Raw genomic sequence first — 15,918 nt, forward strand, 5'->3', positions numbered from 1 at the left:
AATCTGATCTAGGGAAAATGGAAAACTGAAGCCGTGTGACAGTTTATGCAAAGTAAAATCAAAATAAAATTACTTCTGATATCCAGATTGGCTGTGACTGCTGTTTTTCCTTTAGCATTTTCTACCCAACAAGAGTAGGAACCAGCATCTTCTTCTGTGGTCTCAGTGATCTGTAATGTGCCATTCTCATGGACATGATACCTTCTGCCGTCGAGAGGTTTTGCTTCTTCCACTTTCTGCCTATGGACATAGAAAGCATGAATTAATTCGGGCTATGATTGAATTGTATCTTTTTTTTCAAACTGGCCACTGGTGTCATTCAATCTTATCCCTTCTTCACAAACTTAGCAAACCTTACAGAATTTTCCATTATACTTAACAATTCTTTAAAATATTATGTATTTGGTTATACTGGGTTGCTGGGTCTCAGTTGTGGCACGTGGGATCTAGTTCCCTGACCAGGCATTGAACCTGGGGCCCCTGCATTGGGAGCACAGATCTCAACCACTGGACCACCAGGGAAGTCCTTACAATCTTTTTTTTTTTTTTTTTGGTAATAGGTGATAAGTGTATATCTTACCTGCCCGAATAGACTGTAACTGGAGGAAATTTGAGTCTGAGCTCTGTGCCTCTGATGTATTTATAATAGCTCTCAGTACCACTTTGCATCTGTCCTCAGAGTTTAATAAATTGTTTCTGCCTTATTGATGGTGAACTCTTTAGTTAATCATTGCTGCAGGGTACTAAATGGGAAAGCTAGTAATTGAAAGAGATAATGAACCTTCTGAACCTCCGGCTGTCCAGAGGGAACATTGGTCATTCAGAAATATTATAGGCCAGGAAGACATCCCTGTCCTGTGGACATGGATTACATTTACCCTTATCAACCCAAAGTCATTTTCTCCAACATTCATCCATTTTCCAAGCTTTTTTCTGCCACAACTTGATTCACCTTCTACATTTCACAATAAGAGGCTGCTGGAGAGAAAACAGCCGAAGGACAAATTCTGGCTGCTACTCAGACGAGATGTTAGAGGGTTGGACTAGGGTAAGGCAAGGGAGGCACTTGCTTAAGAGACAAAATTTAAGGGTTGCCCCCACCCCCACCCCAAATCTCAGTAATCCAGATAAATACTTTTTTCAAAGTATTTTTCCTTTTGTTTTTGATGTGGACCATTTCTAAAGTCTTAATTGAATTTGTTACAATATCGCTTCTGTTTAATATTGTGGTTTTTTGGCTGCAGGGCATGTGGCATTTTGTTTCCCCAACCACGGATCAAATCTGCACCCCGTCCTGGGACAGGGATTCCCTGTCTTTGGAAAAATCACTGGACAACCAGGGAATTCCCAAGTTACATAATATTTTAATGAGATATTTGCACAAATCAAAAACAACGCAAAAAAATAATCCACGATGAACAAAATAGCTACCTTTTAAATAAAGACAGAATCTGGTCCTATAAATTGTAGGATATTGCCCTGCTCACCTCACTCTAATCTCAGCCCCGCAGAGCACTGGGGGAAATTATTTAAGATCCATTTAAGCAAGCTTTCCTAGAGAAGGAGCAAATGTGGTAGATCAACACAACGATGTGTCTGGAGTTACTATCCCAACCTATAAACTGAAACTAAAATTCAAAATACACGTTGAAAATGTTTTAAACACAGGCATTTGTAATGAAATGCAGGCTTAATAATAATGTAGATAATATCCAAACCAAAACAACAATGCATGACTTAGATGCACTCATAATGAAAACCTAAATCTACTTGTAAAATTGTCTTCATCATTGCTTCAGTGCTTTGCTTTCCTTTGTAAGCAAAAACGGCTCTCCATATTCCCCCATGTGGGAGAATCCAGATCTAGTCAATAGTTCCAGGAGAGGTAGGAAAGTAGATTTGCTACTTTATTTCTCAGAGGCACTTGCTACATGTAATAACACTGACACAGTGCAGCCTGTCAAACGGTGGATGGAGGAACATGGAAATTTATAACTGATGTTCTCTTAAGAAAACTGTGTAACAGCTTACCAGGACACTATTGCCTCGGGTGAAGCAAAGAACTCACAATGTAAGAAAGCACTGTATCCAACCACTGTAGCATAATTTTCTTCATCTGCCGTTTGTATCAATGGACGAACATCTATGTGAAAATAATACAATTTTAAACTTTTGTGTAAGAAATAATACAAGAAAGTTAATTTTTTTCACTATCCTAGTCATATTAATAAAAATGGAAAACAGCCGAGTAGCACAGCATTGTTGTTTAGTCACTATTGTGTCTGATTCTTTGCCACCCCATGGATTGTAGCCCATCAGGCCCGGGCTCCTCTGTCTGTGGGATTTTCCAGGCAAGAATACTGGAGTGGGTTGCCATTTCCTTCTCCAATCACAGCATACATTCCTGAATTAGGAAGTATCCCAATGCAGTACCTTTCTGGAAGTTTGGTATGGGATCTAATACTCAAATGTAAGGCAAAAGGTACTTTGATCCCCTCCACCCCCCGCATTTTTTTTTTTTTTTTTTTTTGGCTATGCTGCATGGTTTGTAGGATCTTGGTTCCGTGACTAAGAATTGAACTGGGGGTCATGGCAGTGAAGGTCCTGAGTCCCAACACTGGACCATCAGGGAACTCCCTCCACCATGTTTCCATGCGCTGAGAATTCAGTCGACTTGTGAGTATGACCTTGAACCTTTTCCTGAAGATAAGAGCAGACAGATAGCTAGCTCCCGTGTATGCTTCCCTACAGTCCATAGGGTCGCAAAGAGTAGGACATGACTCAAGTGACTGAGCACGCATGCTTACCTACAACATCGATGTTGGCATTGGCAAGGATAGTGCCATGGACATTTGAAGCTTCACACTGGTACACAGCGGTGTGATTTGGTTGTACGTTGGTAAAACTGATTTCCCCGGGAGAGATGACATCACCAGAATATGGATTTCCTACAAGAGATGAAAAAAATGTCAGCTTGATAAAAAGTAGAACCTGAAATATTTATATGCCGTTCATTAAACGTGTCATACAGTATTTATATTTTAAGACCAATTTAGGGTGAATAGTTCATCAAAGCCAATTCTTTAGAATTTCTTGACATGAACCATGGAGTTTTCTTTCAAGCCCTTCTGCAGTTTCAGTCTTTCTCCAAATGAGTATTTATGGCCAACATACCTGTTGCTCTCTAGCCCAAAGTCTCTCCATACCTACAAGATTCCAGATTTTCTATTTAGCACTGAAATCCCACTGGGAACTGAATCTCACTTACTCTTATAAATTGAGGTCCAGCTACTGCCCAGCATAACCAGATGATCAACACAGCGGGATCCCCCAATCCACCAATATTGGCTGCTGTTTTCCCCCTTTGCATGTTGTTCCTTTGTTTCGCTTTCCTGCCCTTCTGCAATTTCCCGATCTACATCATTGGTTTCAATTGCCTTCCTTTGCTATTTAACCACTTCAGACAAATAGTTCATGTATTTCACTTTCCCAAAAGACTAAATTCTTCTTGAGAGCACAGGCCAGCTTTTTTCTCCTTTCTTGGCAATAAATCCCTATCCCATTGGTGATCCAAGTATAATTCTGGAAATATCTTTTGGAAATGAGAAAATCTAACATTTATGCTACTTTAATTAAGGGCCAAGGAACTCTGCTGGATACGCCGCATGTGCTATCTCATTAACTCTGCTCAGAACCTGCTAGATCAGCACCAACATGGCTGCTGAGCAGGCCAGGGGGACTGTATTTCAGAACATACCACAACAACTGGCCATGTGCCAAATCACATGTCTTGCTCGGACACTTGACAGAAGCAATGGGAAGAAAAAAAATATATTAGCTAGGAATGTTGAATAAGGAGTACATACGAAAAAAAAAAAAAAAAGGAGTACATACGGTAAAATTTTTCATTTAAATGACATTACAAAGTTAGTAATATATCTAATTAATTTTTAAAGCTAGTACCATATACTAATGCATATATGTGGAATCTAGAAAAATGGTACAGATGAACTTATTTCCATATGGGAATACAGATGTAGCTATAGAGAAGTAATACATGTGGACACGGGGAGGGATGAGAAGGGTGGGCCAGACTGGTAGATTGGGACTGATATATATACACTACCATGTGTAAAATAGATAGCTAGCGGGAAGCTGCCATAAAGCAGAGGAAGCTCAGCTCAGTGCTCTATGATGACCTAGAGGGGTGAGACAGGTGGGAGAGGTCCAAGAAGGATGAGATATATGTATGCATATGGCTGACTCCCTTCATTGTACAGCAATCAACCCAGCATTGTCAAGCAGTTATATTCCAGTACTTTTTTTCTTTTCTCATGGTGTCTCCATTATAGAAAATAGTCTCACTATACTAAGTATGGGGTTATAGAAAACACTGAATAATAAAATAGAAGCTTTTTCTTAGGCATCATTTGTCCCTTTGTAAGTGAGAAAGGAATATATTTTTACACTTGACTGGGAGCTCTGTGGGAGCAAGATCTTGTGTGCCCTAGAGTTTCAATCACTATGTCCCTGGTGCCTGAAAAGTAGCCATAGTGGAGGATACAGTCAGTGAACATTTTTGGGGAAGACTGAAAAACAGTTTTGTTGTATGGCATTTTATCCCTGGAAGGTCCCTGGGGTAGGCAGAATACTGAGCCCCTGAAAGATGGCCATAGACTCATCTCTACAACTTGTGAACAGTTTCCTTTTTGTGGCAAAAGGAACTTTGCACATGTGCCTAAGGTCAAGCACTTGAGATTGGATAGTTATCCTGGATTCTCCAAGGTGGCCCAATGGAATGACATGGCTCTTTATAATCAGAGAACCTTTCCCAGCTGTGACCAATCAAAGGGAGAAGTGATTATGAAAAAATGATCGGAGAGATGTAGCATTGCTGATTAGAAGTTTGGAGGAAGGCAGCTGTGACTGAAGGAAAGTGGGTACCACGTAGGAGCTGGAAAAGTCAAGAAAAGAGTTTCCCCTTGCCCACAGAAAGAACCACAGCACCGAACACACCTTGGTTTTAGCCGAGGGAGACTTGCATTGGGCTTCCAACAGGATTGTGAAGTAATAAATGTCTACTGCTGTTTGATGTATGACACGGGGAACCCAAATCCAGTGCTCTGTGACAACCTGGAGGAAGGGTGGGGAGGGAGGTGGAAGAAGGGTTCCGGAGGGAGGGGACACATATATGCCTGTGGCCAACTCATGTTGCTGGATGGCGGAGGCCATCTCAACATTGTAAATTATCCTCCAATTAAAATAAATAAAACTTTTAAAAATGTATACTGTTTTAAGCTACTAAAATTGTGGTCATTTGTTATAGCAACAATAGAAATTTGATCGAGTCCTGTAGGACAGTGTATCTTTCAAGAATCATCAGGATGAGCAGCGCTTCTAAGTTTTCAAGGCTACACAGAATCAAGTCTCTGATCTCATTCTGCAGCCTCACACTGTACATCAAGTTTTAAAAACTTCAGCCTGTTCAGTTCTCCTTATACTATCTGCCCCATGGTAAATTCTGAGTCTACACTGCACTACAAAAAGAAGAATGAAACTCTGGCCTCATGTTTGAGTGACAAACTCTGCTCAAAGCTGCCTTCTGGGATAGGTATGGAAACTGTGGAGTACTTGTGGCAAACAGGCTACCGGGAGCTCCCAGAATTCTAAAAACTCAAGTTATTTATCAAATAAAAACCACTCTTCCTGACTCAGGTTGTCTTTGATCAGTTCAAAGGGCAAAAATGCCATATAGGGGGAGAAGCTTCAGCTCTGGACTTTTTCATTTCAGTTCCATTTATGGCTCTAAATTCACTTGGGGTGTGTCTTCAAGTATGTAATGCAATCTCTCTGGGCCTCATTTGACATATTTACAAACTGGAGAATAATATTTAAAAATCTGTCTCTTTAAGGCCCAGAAATATTGGATGCAAAGCATTTGAAGAAGGTTAGGCTTGCAATCAATAATAGTAATCATTTTGATTTGATTTAAAAACATTACATATAAAGGATAAGGAATTGCTAAAAATAGATGCTTACAGAGATTCCAAACCCTTCAGTAATCCCACAGTCATCAGGCATCCCAGTTAAAAATGGTAATGACCAGTTGGCAGGGGAACAAGGAAAGCTGTGTAAGGAACATGGAGCATGGGCTCCAAGGATGAGGTTGAAGCTTTGGTTCCAGCTCTGCCCTTTCTCAGCCATGCTCTCTCGTGTTAGTTTATTTTCAGTGATCATGCAGTCATCCACCAACAAACCTGTTAGCCGAACTGTGGATATAAATCCATAACCTAACCGTTACTACCACCAACCTAGCCCAAGGGCCCAGTATCTTCAAGGCAGCTCTTACTTGGAGTCCTACAACTGCTTCTCCATTCAGAGTCCAAACAAAGTCTTTGTTAATAAATTAGAGCCTGTCACTATTCTGTTCTAAATACTTCAAGAGCTGCATATCTGATTCACAATAATATTCCGAGTCCCTTTGGGACCTTCCCCTTTACATGCAACATGGCCCCAGCACCTCCAGACTAGACTCTCTCAGCATGGCCTCCTCACTCACTCAGCCTAGCTACACTGCGGTCCCTGCTTTTCCTCAACACTCCAAACACATCTCGGGTCTCTACACGTACTGACTTCTCCACCCTGGAAGCTCTTTCACTGGTACTGGCATGTCAACATCACTCACCTCTTTCAAATCTCTACTCAAAAGTAAATAACCATAAGGGTCTTATTGGTATTATCCTAAAATCTGATAGCAACTCTAGGTTCTGGACTTCTCTTACATCTACCCCCTTGTGGCTCAGATCATGAACTCCTTATTGCCAAATGCAGACTTAAATTGAAGAAAGTAGGGAAAACCACTAGACCATTCAGGTATGACCTAAATCAAATCCCTTATGATTATATAGTGGAAATGAGAAATAGATTTAAAGGACTAGATCTGATAGATAGAGTGCCTGGTGAACTATGGATGGAGGTTTGTGACATTGTACAGGAGGGAGGGATGAAGACCATCCCCAAGAAAAAGAAATGCAAAAAGGCAAAATGGTTGTCTGAGGAGCCCTTATAAATAGCTGAGAAGAGAAGTGAAGCTAAAGGCAAAGGAGAAAAGGAAAGATATACCCATTTGAATGCAGAGTTCCAAAGAATAGCAAGAAGAGATAAGAGAGCCTTCCTCAGTGATCAATGCAAAGAAATAGAGGAACACAACAGAATGGGAAAGACTAGAGATCTCTTCAAGAAAACTAGAGATCAAGGGAACATTTCATGCAAAGATGGGCACAATAAAGGACAGAAAAGGTAGGGACCTAACAGAAGATATTAAGAAGAGGTGGCAAGAATACCCAGAAGAACTGTACAAAAAAGATCTTCATGACCCAGATAATCACGATGGTGTGATCACTCACCTAGAGCTAGATATCCTGGAATGAGAAGTCAAGTGTGCCTTAGGAGGCATCACTATGAACAAAGCTAGTGGAGGTGATGGAATTCCAGTTGAGCTATTTCAAATCTTGAAAGATGATGCTGTGAAAGTGCTGCACTGAATATGCCAGCAAATTTGGAAAACTCAGCAGTGGCCACAGGACTGGAAAAGGTTAGTTTTCATGCCAATCCCAAAAAAAGGCAATGTCAAAGAATGTTCAAACTACCATGCAACTGCACTCATCTCACACACTAGCAAAGTAATGCTTGAAATTCTCCAAGCCAGGCTTCAACAGTGTGAACCATGAACTTCCAGATGTTAAGCTGGGTTTAGAAAAGGCAGAGGAACCAGAGATCAAATTGCCAACATCTGTTGGATCATCGAAAAAGCAAGCAAGTTCCAGAAAAACATCCACTTCTGCTTTATTGACTACTCCAAAGCCTTTGACTTTGTGAATCACAACAAACTGTGGAAAATGCTTCAAGAGATGGGAATACCAGACCACCCGACCAGCCTCCTGAGAAATCTGTAAGCAGGTCAGGAAGCAACAGTTAGAACTGGACATGGAACAACAGACTGGTTCCAAATTGGGAAAGGAGTATGTCAAGGCTGTATATTGTCACCCTTATTTAACTTATATGCAGAGTACATCATGCAAAATGCCGGGCTGGTGAAGCCCAATCTGGAATCAAGATTGCCGGGAGAAATATCAATAACCTCAGACATGCAGATGACACCACTCTTATGGCAGAAAGTGAAGAAGAATTAAAGAGCCTCTAGAGGAGAGTGAAAAAGTTGGCTTACAGCTCAACATTCAGAAAACTAAGATGATGGCATCCCATCACGTTATGGCAAATAGATGGGGAAACAATGGAAACCGTTACAGACTTTATTTGGGGAGCTCCAAAATCACTGCAGATGGTAACTGCAGCCATGAAATTAAAAGATGCTTCCTCCTTGGATTAAAAGTTATGACCAGTCTAGACAATGTACTGAAAAGCAGAGACATTACTTTGCCAACAGAGGTCCATCTAGTCAAAGCTATGGTTTTTTAGTAGTCATGTACAGATGTGAAATAGATGGAGAAACAGTGGAAACAGTGTCAGACTTTATTTTTGGGGGCTCCAAAATCACTGCAGATGGTGACTGCAGCCATGAAATTAAAAGATGCTTCCTCCTTGGATTAAAAGTTATGACCAGTCTAGACAATGTACTGAAAAGCAGAGACATTACTTTGCCAACAGAGGTCCATCTAGTCAAAGCTATGGTTTTTTAGTAGTCATGTACAGATGTGAAATAGATGGAGAAACAGTGGAAACAGTGTCAGACTTTATTTTTGGGGGCTCCAAAATCACTGCAGATGGTGACTGCAGCCATGAAATTAAAAGATGCTTCCTCCTTGGATTAAAAGTTATGACCAGTCTAGACAATGTACTGAAAAGCAGAGACATTACTTTGCCAACAGAGGTCCATCTAGTCAAAGCTATGGTTTTTTAGTAGTCATGTACAGATGTGAAATAGATGGAGAAACAGTGGAAACAGTGTCAGACTTTATTTTTGGGGGCTCCAAAATCACTGCAGATGGTGACTGCAGCCATGAAATTAAAAGACGCTTACTCCTTGGAAGAAAGTTATGACCAACCTAGATAACATATTCAAAAGCAGAGGCATTACTTTGCCAACAAAGGTTCGTCTAGTCAAGGCTATGGTTTTTCCTGTGGTCATGTATGGATGTGAGAGTTGGACTGTGAAGAAGGCTGAGTGCTGAAGAACTGATGCTTTTGAACTGTGGTGTTGGAGAAGACTCTTGCAAGTCCCTTGGACTGCAAGCAGATCCAACCAGTCCATTCTGAAGGAGATCAGCCCTGGGATTTCTTTGGAAGGAATGATGCTAAAGCTGAAACTCCAGTACTTTGGCCACCTCATGCGAAGACTTGACTCATTGGAAAAGACTCTGATGCTGGGAGGGATTGGGGTCAGGAGGAGAAGGGGACGGCAGAGGATGAGATGGCTGGATGGCATCACTGACTCGATGGACGTGAGTCTGGGTGAACTCCAGGAGTTGGTGATGGACAAGGAGGCCTGGCGTGCTGCAATTCATGGGGTCGCAAAGAGTCGGACATGACCGAGCGACTGAACTGAACTGAACTGATAGATGTGAGAGTTGGACTATAAAGAGAGCAGAGCGCAAAAGAATTGATGCTTTTAAACTGTGATCTTGGAGAAGACTCTGGAGAGTCCCTTGGACTGCAAGGAAATCCAAAATGTCAATCCTAAAGGGAATCAGTCCTGAATATTCATTGGAAGGACTGATGCTGAAGCTGAAACTCCAATACTTTGGCCACCTGATGCAAAGAACCAACTCATTGGAAAAAACCCTGATCCTGGAAAGATTGAAGGCGGGAGAAGAAGGGGAGACAGAGGATGAGATGGTTGGATGGCATCACTGACTCGATGGACATTACTTTGAGTAATCTCTGAAAGCTGGTGATGAACAGGGAAGCCTGACATGCGTGAAGTCCATGGAGTCACAAAGAGTCTAACATGAGTGAGCAACTGAACTGAACTGAAGGGGGAATTTCCTAGTGGTCCAGTAGATAGTTGCTAATAGGGGATTTCCTAGAAGTCTGGTGGTTACATCTCCAATCTCTCACTGACAAGGGTCCAGGTTCGATCCCTGGTTGGGGAATTAAATCTCACAAGCCACACAGCACGGACAAAATTTAAAAAAAGATGCTAAGAGGTAGATCATGAAAGTTCTCATCTCAAGAAGAAAAATTCTGTAAGAGAATTCTGTAAGAAAAACTCTGTAAGGTAACAGATGTTAACTAGATTTATTGTGTGATCATTATGGAATGTGTATAAATATCAAACTATGATGCTGTACACCTGAATTTAATATAAAGCATACCTCAATATAAAAAGGAAAGAAAAAATAACTTTCAGAACTGTTCAGCCTTTTGCCAAAGTATTTGTATTTTAAATAAGTAGGCACATTGAAAGCTGTAACAATTGCAGAATTGAAAGCAATTTTGTTTAGTTACTTTCTGAAAGAGTAGATATGGCCATACTGTTCTTTGAGCAACTCTAGATTAATAGTCAAGCCTATGTAATAGGTATTTTTAAATAATTATTATAATTTTCAATCTCACTGTCAAATGTGTTCAGTCAGTTTATCTGCTTGTCACTGACACTGTACTTATGATCATACAAAGAAAAAGAAAACAGATGTGCTTCTCAAAAATAATAGTAATAAGCACTAAGGTTTCCTGAGTATTTGCTATGTGAAAACAATACTAAACAGTATTTGGGGAGTATTCTTCGTGTGGGAGCGCCTGGGATAAGCGTTCTCTATGTGTGCCTCCTTTAATCTACATAACACCCCAGTGGTCAGCGCTATTTTCATCTTCATTTACTGACGGTGAAACAAGTGTAAAGAGGGTCAGTAATAGTGGGATGAATTGAGAGAATACACTACATACACACTACCATGTGTGAAATGGATAGCTGGTGGGAAGCGGCTATGGAGCACAGTAACACACCAAATCACATAGACAGTAAGTGCTAGAGCCTGAATGCACACACAGACCCTCTGGATCCACAGTTTATAAACTGTCACAATATTCTACAGAGAAGCCTTATCCTAGGTGGTAGACTATGTTGATCTCTCGCAATTACAATCAACTACCATCAGCACCATTTTGTAATTAAAGACTTAAGTTTCAGGAGATGTATTGGAGTTGCCTGATCAATCTCCCCAAGCCTGAGTGCACAGCCTGGTTGGGACCCCAGATCCACATGTCACTAGGATGCCCACCCTGATATGAGTGGGTCCAAGGCAAAAGGAACTAACAAAGGCATCACACACATGTCTCAATATTGTAAATGCTCTAAATTAAGCTAATCAACTGACAAACAACACTTGTTCTGTTCTTCAACCTTTACAAAGACATTCAAAATGACCAGAGCTCTAGGTTCAAATTGAGGATTTGGGACTTCTTGGAGCCCTAGGCTAGAACATGGTAGAGTGGGGAGATTCGGCCCATCTCTGCTTTTTCACGCCAAGCCCACCTGGGAAGGGCTCAGAGCTGACTGACTGCACAGGGGATTCTTCTGGTCTTGGGGACTCAAGCTTGGTTGAGAACCTGAAGTGAGCCAGGTTCAGGCTTTGCATGTCTCTTTGGCCCTGCGGATTTCTCAGATTATGGACACAGGTGTGCCAGAACGGGTCTTCGTAAAGAGCAGAACCCAGTGAGGAGTTACTGTTGCCTGAATCCAAGGCAAGTCCTGAATTTCAGCTGTACCCTCAACCACTGGGTCCCTGTGCCTGTTCCTTCTCAGGCAGAGAAAACTTCCTCCTTGGATGTATCCTCTATGTCATTCAACTGTCTTATTTATGACTAATATAATGGCCAAACAAATAGTATTTATGGCTTTTCCATAAATGTAAGCATAAATAGAATTACTTTGAAAGATGCAATTCTGGATTCTCTCGTTAGATCTGTCTGACAGTAAGGACCACTTACCAACTCCACTTTAGCCATAACAAGGGTGTCTAATCATTAAATGTCCCAGCCAAACACTGCCTTCAGCATTGCCTCATAACTGGGGTTTTCACTTACTCTCAATTGGTAAGCCATTGACTCTCCACTTGATCGTGGGTTCAGGCTCTCCTTCAGCCTCACACAGCAGGATGCCGCTGCTGCCAGTGCTGTATACACCACTCTGAGGTTTCTTGGTCCAGCGAGGGGGCTCTGGAAATAAAGGGAAGAGCTCATCAGTGTTTTATCTATTTCAGAAGGTCCAGAAGTGTTATATCAATAACCTCAGATATGCAGATGACACCACCCTTATGGCAGAAAGTGAAGAGGAACTCAAAAGCCTCTTGATGAAAGTGAAAGTGGAGAGTGAAAAAGTTGGCTTAAAGCTCAACATTCAGAAAACGAAGATCATGGCATCTGGTCCCATCACTTCATGGCAAATAGATGGGGAAACAGTGGCAGACTTTATTTTTTGGGCTCCAAAATCACTACAGATGGTGACTGCAGCCATGAAATTAAAAGATGCTTACTCCTTGGAAGGAAAGTTATGACCAACCTAGATAGCATATTGAAAAGCAGAGACATTACTTTGCCAACAAAGGTCCGTCTAGTCAAGGCTATGGTTTTTCCAGTAGTCATGTATGGATGTGAGAGTTGGACTGTGAAGAAAGCTGAGCGCCGAAGAATTGATGCTTTTGAACTGTGGTGTTGGAGAAGACTCTTGAGAGTCCCTTGGACTGCAAGGAGATCCAGCCAGTTCATTCTAAAGGAGATCAGTCCTGGGTGTTCTTTGGAAAGACTGATGCTAAAGCTGAAATCCAATACTTCGGCCACCTCATGCGACGAGTTGACTCATTGGAAAAGACTCTGATGCTGGGAGGGATTGGGGGCAGGAGGAGAAGGGGACGACAGAGGATGAGATGGCTGGATGGCATCACCGACTCGATGGACATGAGTTTGGGTGAACTCCGGGTGTTGGTGATGGACAGAGAGGCCTGGTGTGCTACAAGTTATGGGGTTGCAAAGAGTTGGACAGGACTAAGCAACTGAACTGAACTGAGAAATGTTAATGGTTGCATTTCCACTATGCACCAGCAGATGGCAGACACAACAAAGTGTTTCACATTAAGTCTTCTCTAAGGTAAGATAGGCATTGTTATTTGCCTGGAATGGGGTTTGTGTGTGGGCATGCGTTTTTATGAGTGTGTGTGTTGTAATCTGGAATCTTAGCATGTATAGTAAAATCAACACACTAAAAAGAGTTATATACATTCACTTTTATCTAGCTACAGCAGTATCTATCTCATTACAGAAAAATGAAGGAAGGGTGAAGTTTACTGAGTGCTGACCACAGCTTACTTCAGGCTGAAGCAAAGCATCCAAAATGGCTGATTTTCAAGTAACATATTTTGAAACAATTTTTAATGAAATTAAAACATTCAGCCATTATTTTAAATATTTCTCAATTAATGACTTTATAGCATTTTATATGTCCACATCCCAAAGTCCATCTTAGGCATTTGGAAAACATTACTTCCTAGATAAATTCTTTTTGCAAGGAGGGGTAGGAGAAGGAATCCTAAAAGCAACATTTACCATTTTGCCCTCAAAACAATGGAGGAAAAGATATACTCAAATTACTAGCGTCTTTCCATGTCCTAATACGCCAATATTATAATGCTAAGTGGTATTTCAGTAGAGAAGGAGACATTTTTCTTTAAGTGCAAACATCACTGTCATGTTTTGTCACCTTAAGTATATTACTGTGTCAGGAGCGAGTAAAAGATTCATATTAAAGTATGGATGGTTTAGATAATTTGATTTCAGAGAAAATTGCACAATACCTGCAGGTAGTAATTCCCATCAAGTGTTGCTTGGTTATTTCTCCCAAGACAGTTTTGGATTTACATATTTAGTCAAATTTAAGATACATATATGTGTAAAACAAAAGTGTCATTTGAAGAATTTGTTACAAAACAAAGGAGGAAAAGGAGGATTATGTGGAGAAACATGTCTATAAACTCACCAGGAAAAACAAAGAACTACAAATATCCCTGGCAAGTTCAAGTCTGAGCAAGAGACATGCCTTTGTAATTATTCGACAGGATACAGACTTGTTAAGTTCCAAGTTAAATATGTGTGTTCATAATCTACATTATGTAAATATTTATTCATATAGTTTAAAATGCAGCAGTCCAAATTATAAACTGCCTATGAGCTTTCAAGGTGAAGAGTTTTACTTCCGTGTGTATGTCTACATTTTTACATCATTGTTACTTTCTTCTGATCTTTTCATATACATTGTAAAATAAAACACCTGAGTTAAAGAAAAACCATGAAAGATTTCTTATTTACAGTGGAAAACTAAGACTACTGCTTTTAGAACATGTAAAAATAAAAGAAATCATGGCCATGCACTATACAACCTGATGGCTATAATTTATGAATAATGCTGTATTACCTATTTGCAAGTTGCTAAGAATGTATCTGAAAAGTTCTCATCAGAAAAAAAGTGTAACTATGTAGTGATGGATGTAAACTACATTACATGTGGTGATTGCTTTACAACACAAGCCGATATTGAGTCATTATATTGGATAACTGAAACTAATGAGGTAATATGTCAATTATATCTCAATACAAATAATAAAGGGTATCATGCAATGATGACCCTTCTCTACATCTTTCTGAGTAATAAAACCAAGATTTCTATGTCTATTCTCATCCTACAAATTTCATTAATCCTTTGGTACCAGCATTAAGATACACTACTGTTAGATATAGCTTCCCGGCTGATGCGGTGGTAAAGAAAACTCCTGCCGATGCAGGAGATGCAGCTTCAGCCCCTGGGTCAGGAAGATCCCCTGGAGAAGGAAAGGGCAACCCACTCCAGTAATCTTGCCTGGGAAATCCCATGGACAGAAGAGCCTGGTGGGCTACAGTCTATGGGGTCGCAAGAGCCAGACAGTACCCAGTGACTGAGCCTGCACACACACACACACTGTCAGATCTTAGGTAAAAGGTGCTTAAATGACCGTCTTAATCAACCATTTAATCTTACAGATGGAGAACTGAGCTCTGGAGAAGTCATTCAACGTGCCCAGGGTCACCAGTAAAAGAAGCCTCACTTTCTGTTCTTGCCATTCCATGGACCAGCAGACCTGCTGAGTGAGAAGCGCTGAGACCCCCAAGTGACTGTGGAGTTATTTCTAACTCATTAATATTTCATTAATTTGGATCACAGGAACAAAGGCCAAACAGTTGTACCAACTTTCATTTTGTACTTCCAGATCCAAGCTCTCCAACATTTATCATCTGTGCACACTCACTACAAATCATCAATCAAATTTGTTCTTGTTGTTTAGTTGCTCAGTCGTGTCTGACTCTTTTGCGACCCCATGGACTGTAGCCCACCAGACTTTTCTGTCCATGGAATTCTCCAGGCAAGAATATTGGAGGCAGAGGCCATTTTCCTTCTCCAGGAATCTTCCCAACTCAGGGATTGAACCCACATCTCCTGCACAGGCAGGCAGATTCTTTATGGCTGAGCTACTTGGGAAGCCCCTACTAAACTTCACCTGAACCCTTTCTGATAAGCTTTCTTTATAAATGCTTAGACATTTGTTTTTATGCTTCTCATCCCTGTTTATCCTAGAGAAGTAAGCTAGTCCTGAGCAAAGGTATGTTTGGTCATGCGATTTGAAAGGGACTTCAGGCCTGTTCTTCAGTTCAGTTCAGTACAGTCGCTCAGTCATGTCCGACTCTTTGCAGCCCCATGAATTGCACCACGCCAGGCCTCCTTGTCCAACACCAACTCCCAGAGTTTACTCAGACTCACGTCCATCAAGTCAGTGATGCCATCCAGCCATCTCATCCTCTGTCGTCCCCTTCTCCTCCTGCCCCCAATCCCTCCCAGCAACAGAGTCTTTTCCAATGAGCCAACTCTTTGCATGA

At 41.1% G+C, this 15,918-nt stretch overlaps 1 protein-coding gene across 10 annotated transcripts in view; it reads right to left on the reverse strand.

Annotated features, from left to right (window-relative positions):
* CHL1 (cell adhesion molecule L1 like) overlaps positions 1–15,918 on the reverse strand; it is a 352,993-nt gene that overhangs the window by 47,613 nt on the left and 289,462 nt on the right. For all 10 annotated transcript variants that reach the window (XM_044934072.2, XM_006075573.4, XM_044934075.2 and 7 more), the window contains 4 exons: positions 12,046–12,177; positions 2,808–2,948; positions 2,032–2,143; positions 74–240 (listed from right to left, as the gene is read on the reverse strand). In XM_044934072.2, coding sequence (XP_044790007.2) covers positions 74–240; positions 2,032–2,143; positions 2,808–2,948; positions 12,046–12,177 — 552 coding nt within the window. The remainder of the gene's footprint in view (positions 1–73; positions 241–2,031; positions 2,144–2,807; positions 2,949–12,045; positions 12,178–15,918) is intronic.

Source organism: Bubalus bubalis, chromosome 21, assembly GCF_019923935.1.
Source record: "Bubalus bubalis isolate 160015118507 breed Murrah chromosome 21, NDDB_SH_1, whole genome shotgun sequence".
Taxonomy (NCBI): domain Eukaryota; kingdom Metazoa; phylum Chordata; class Mammalia; order Artiodactyla; family Bovidae; genus Bubalus; species Bubalus bubalis.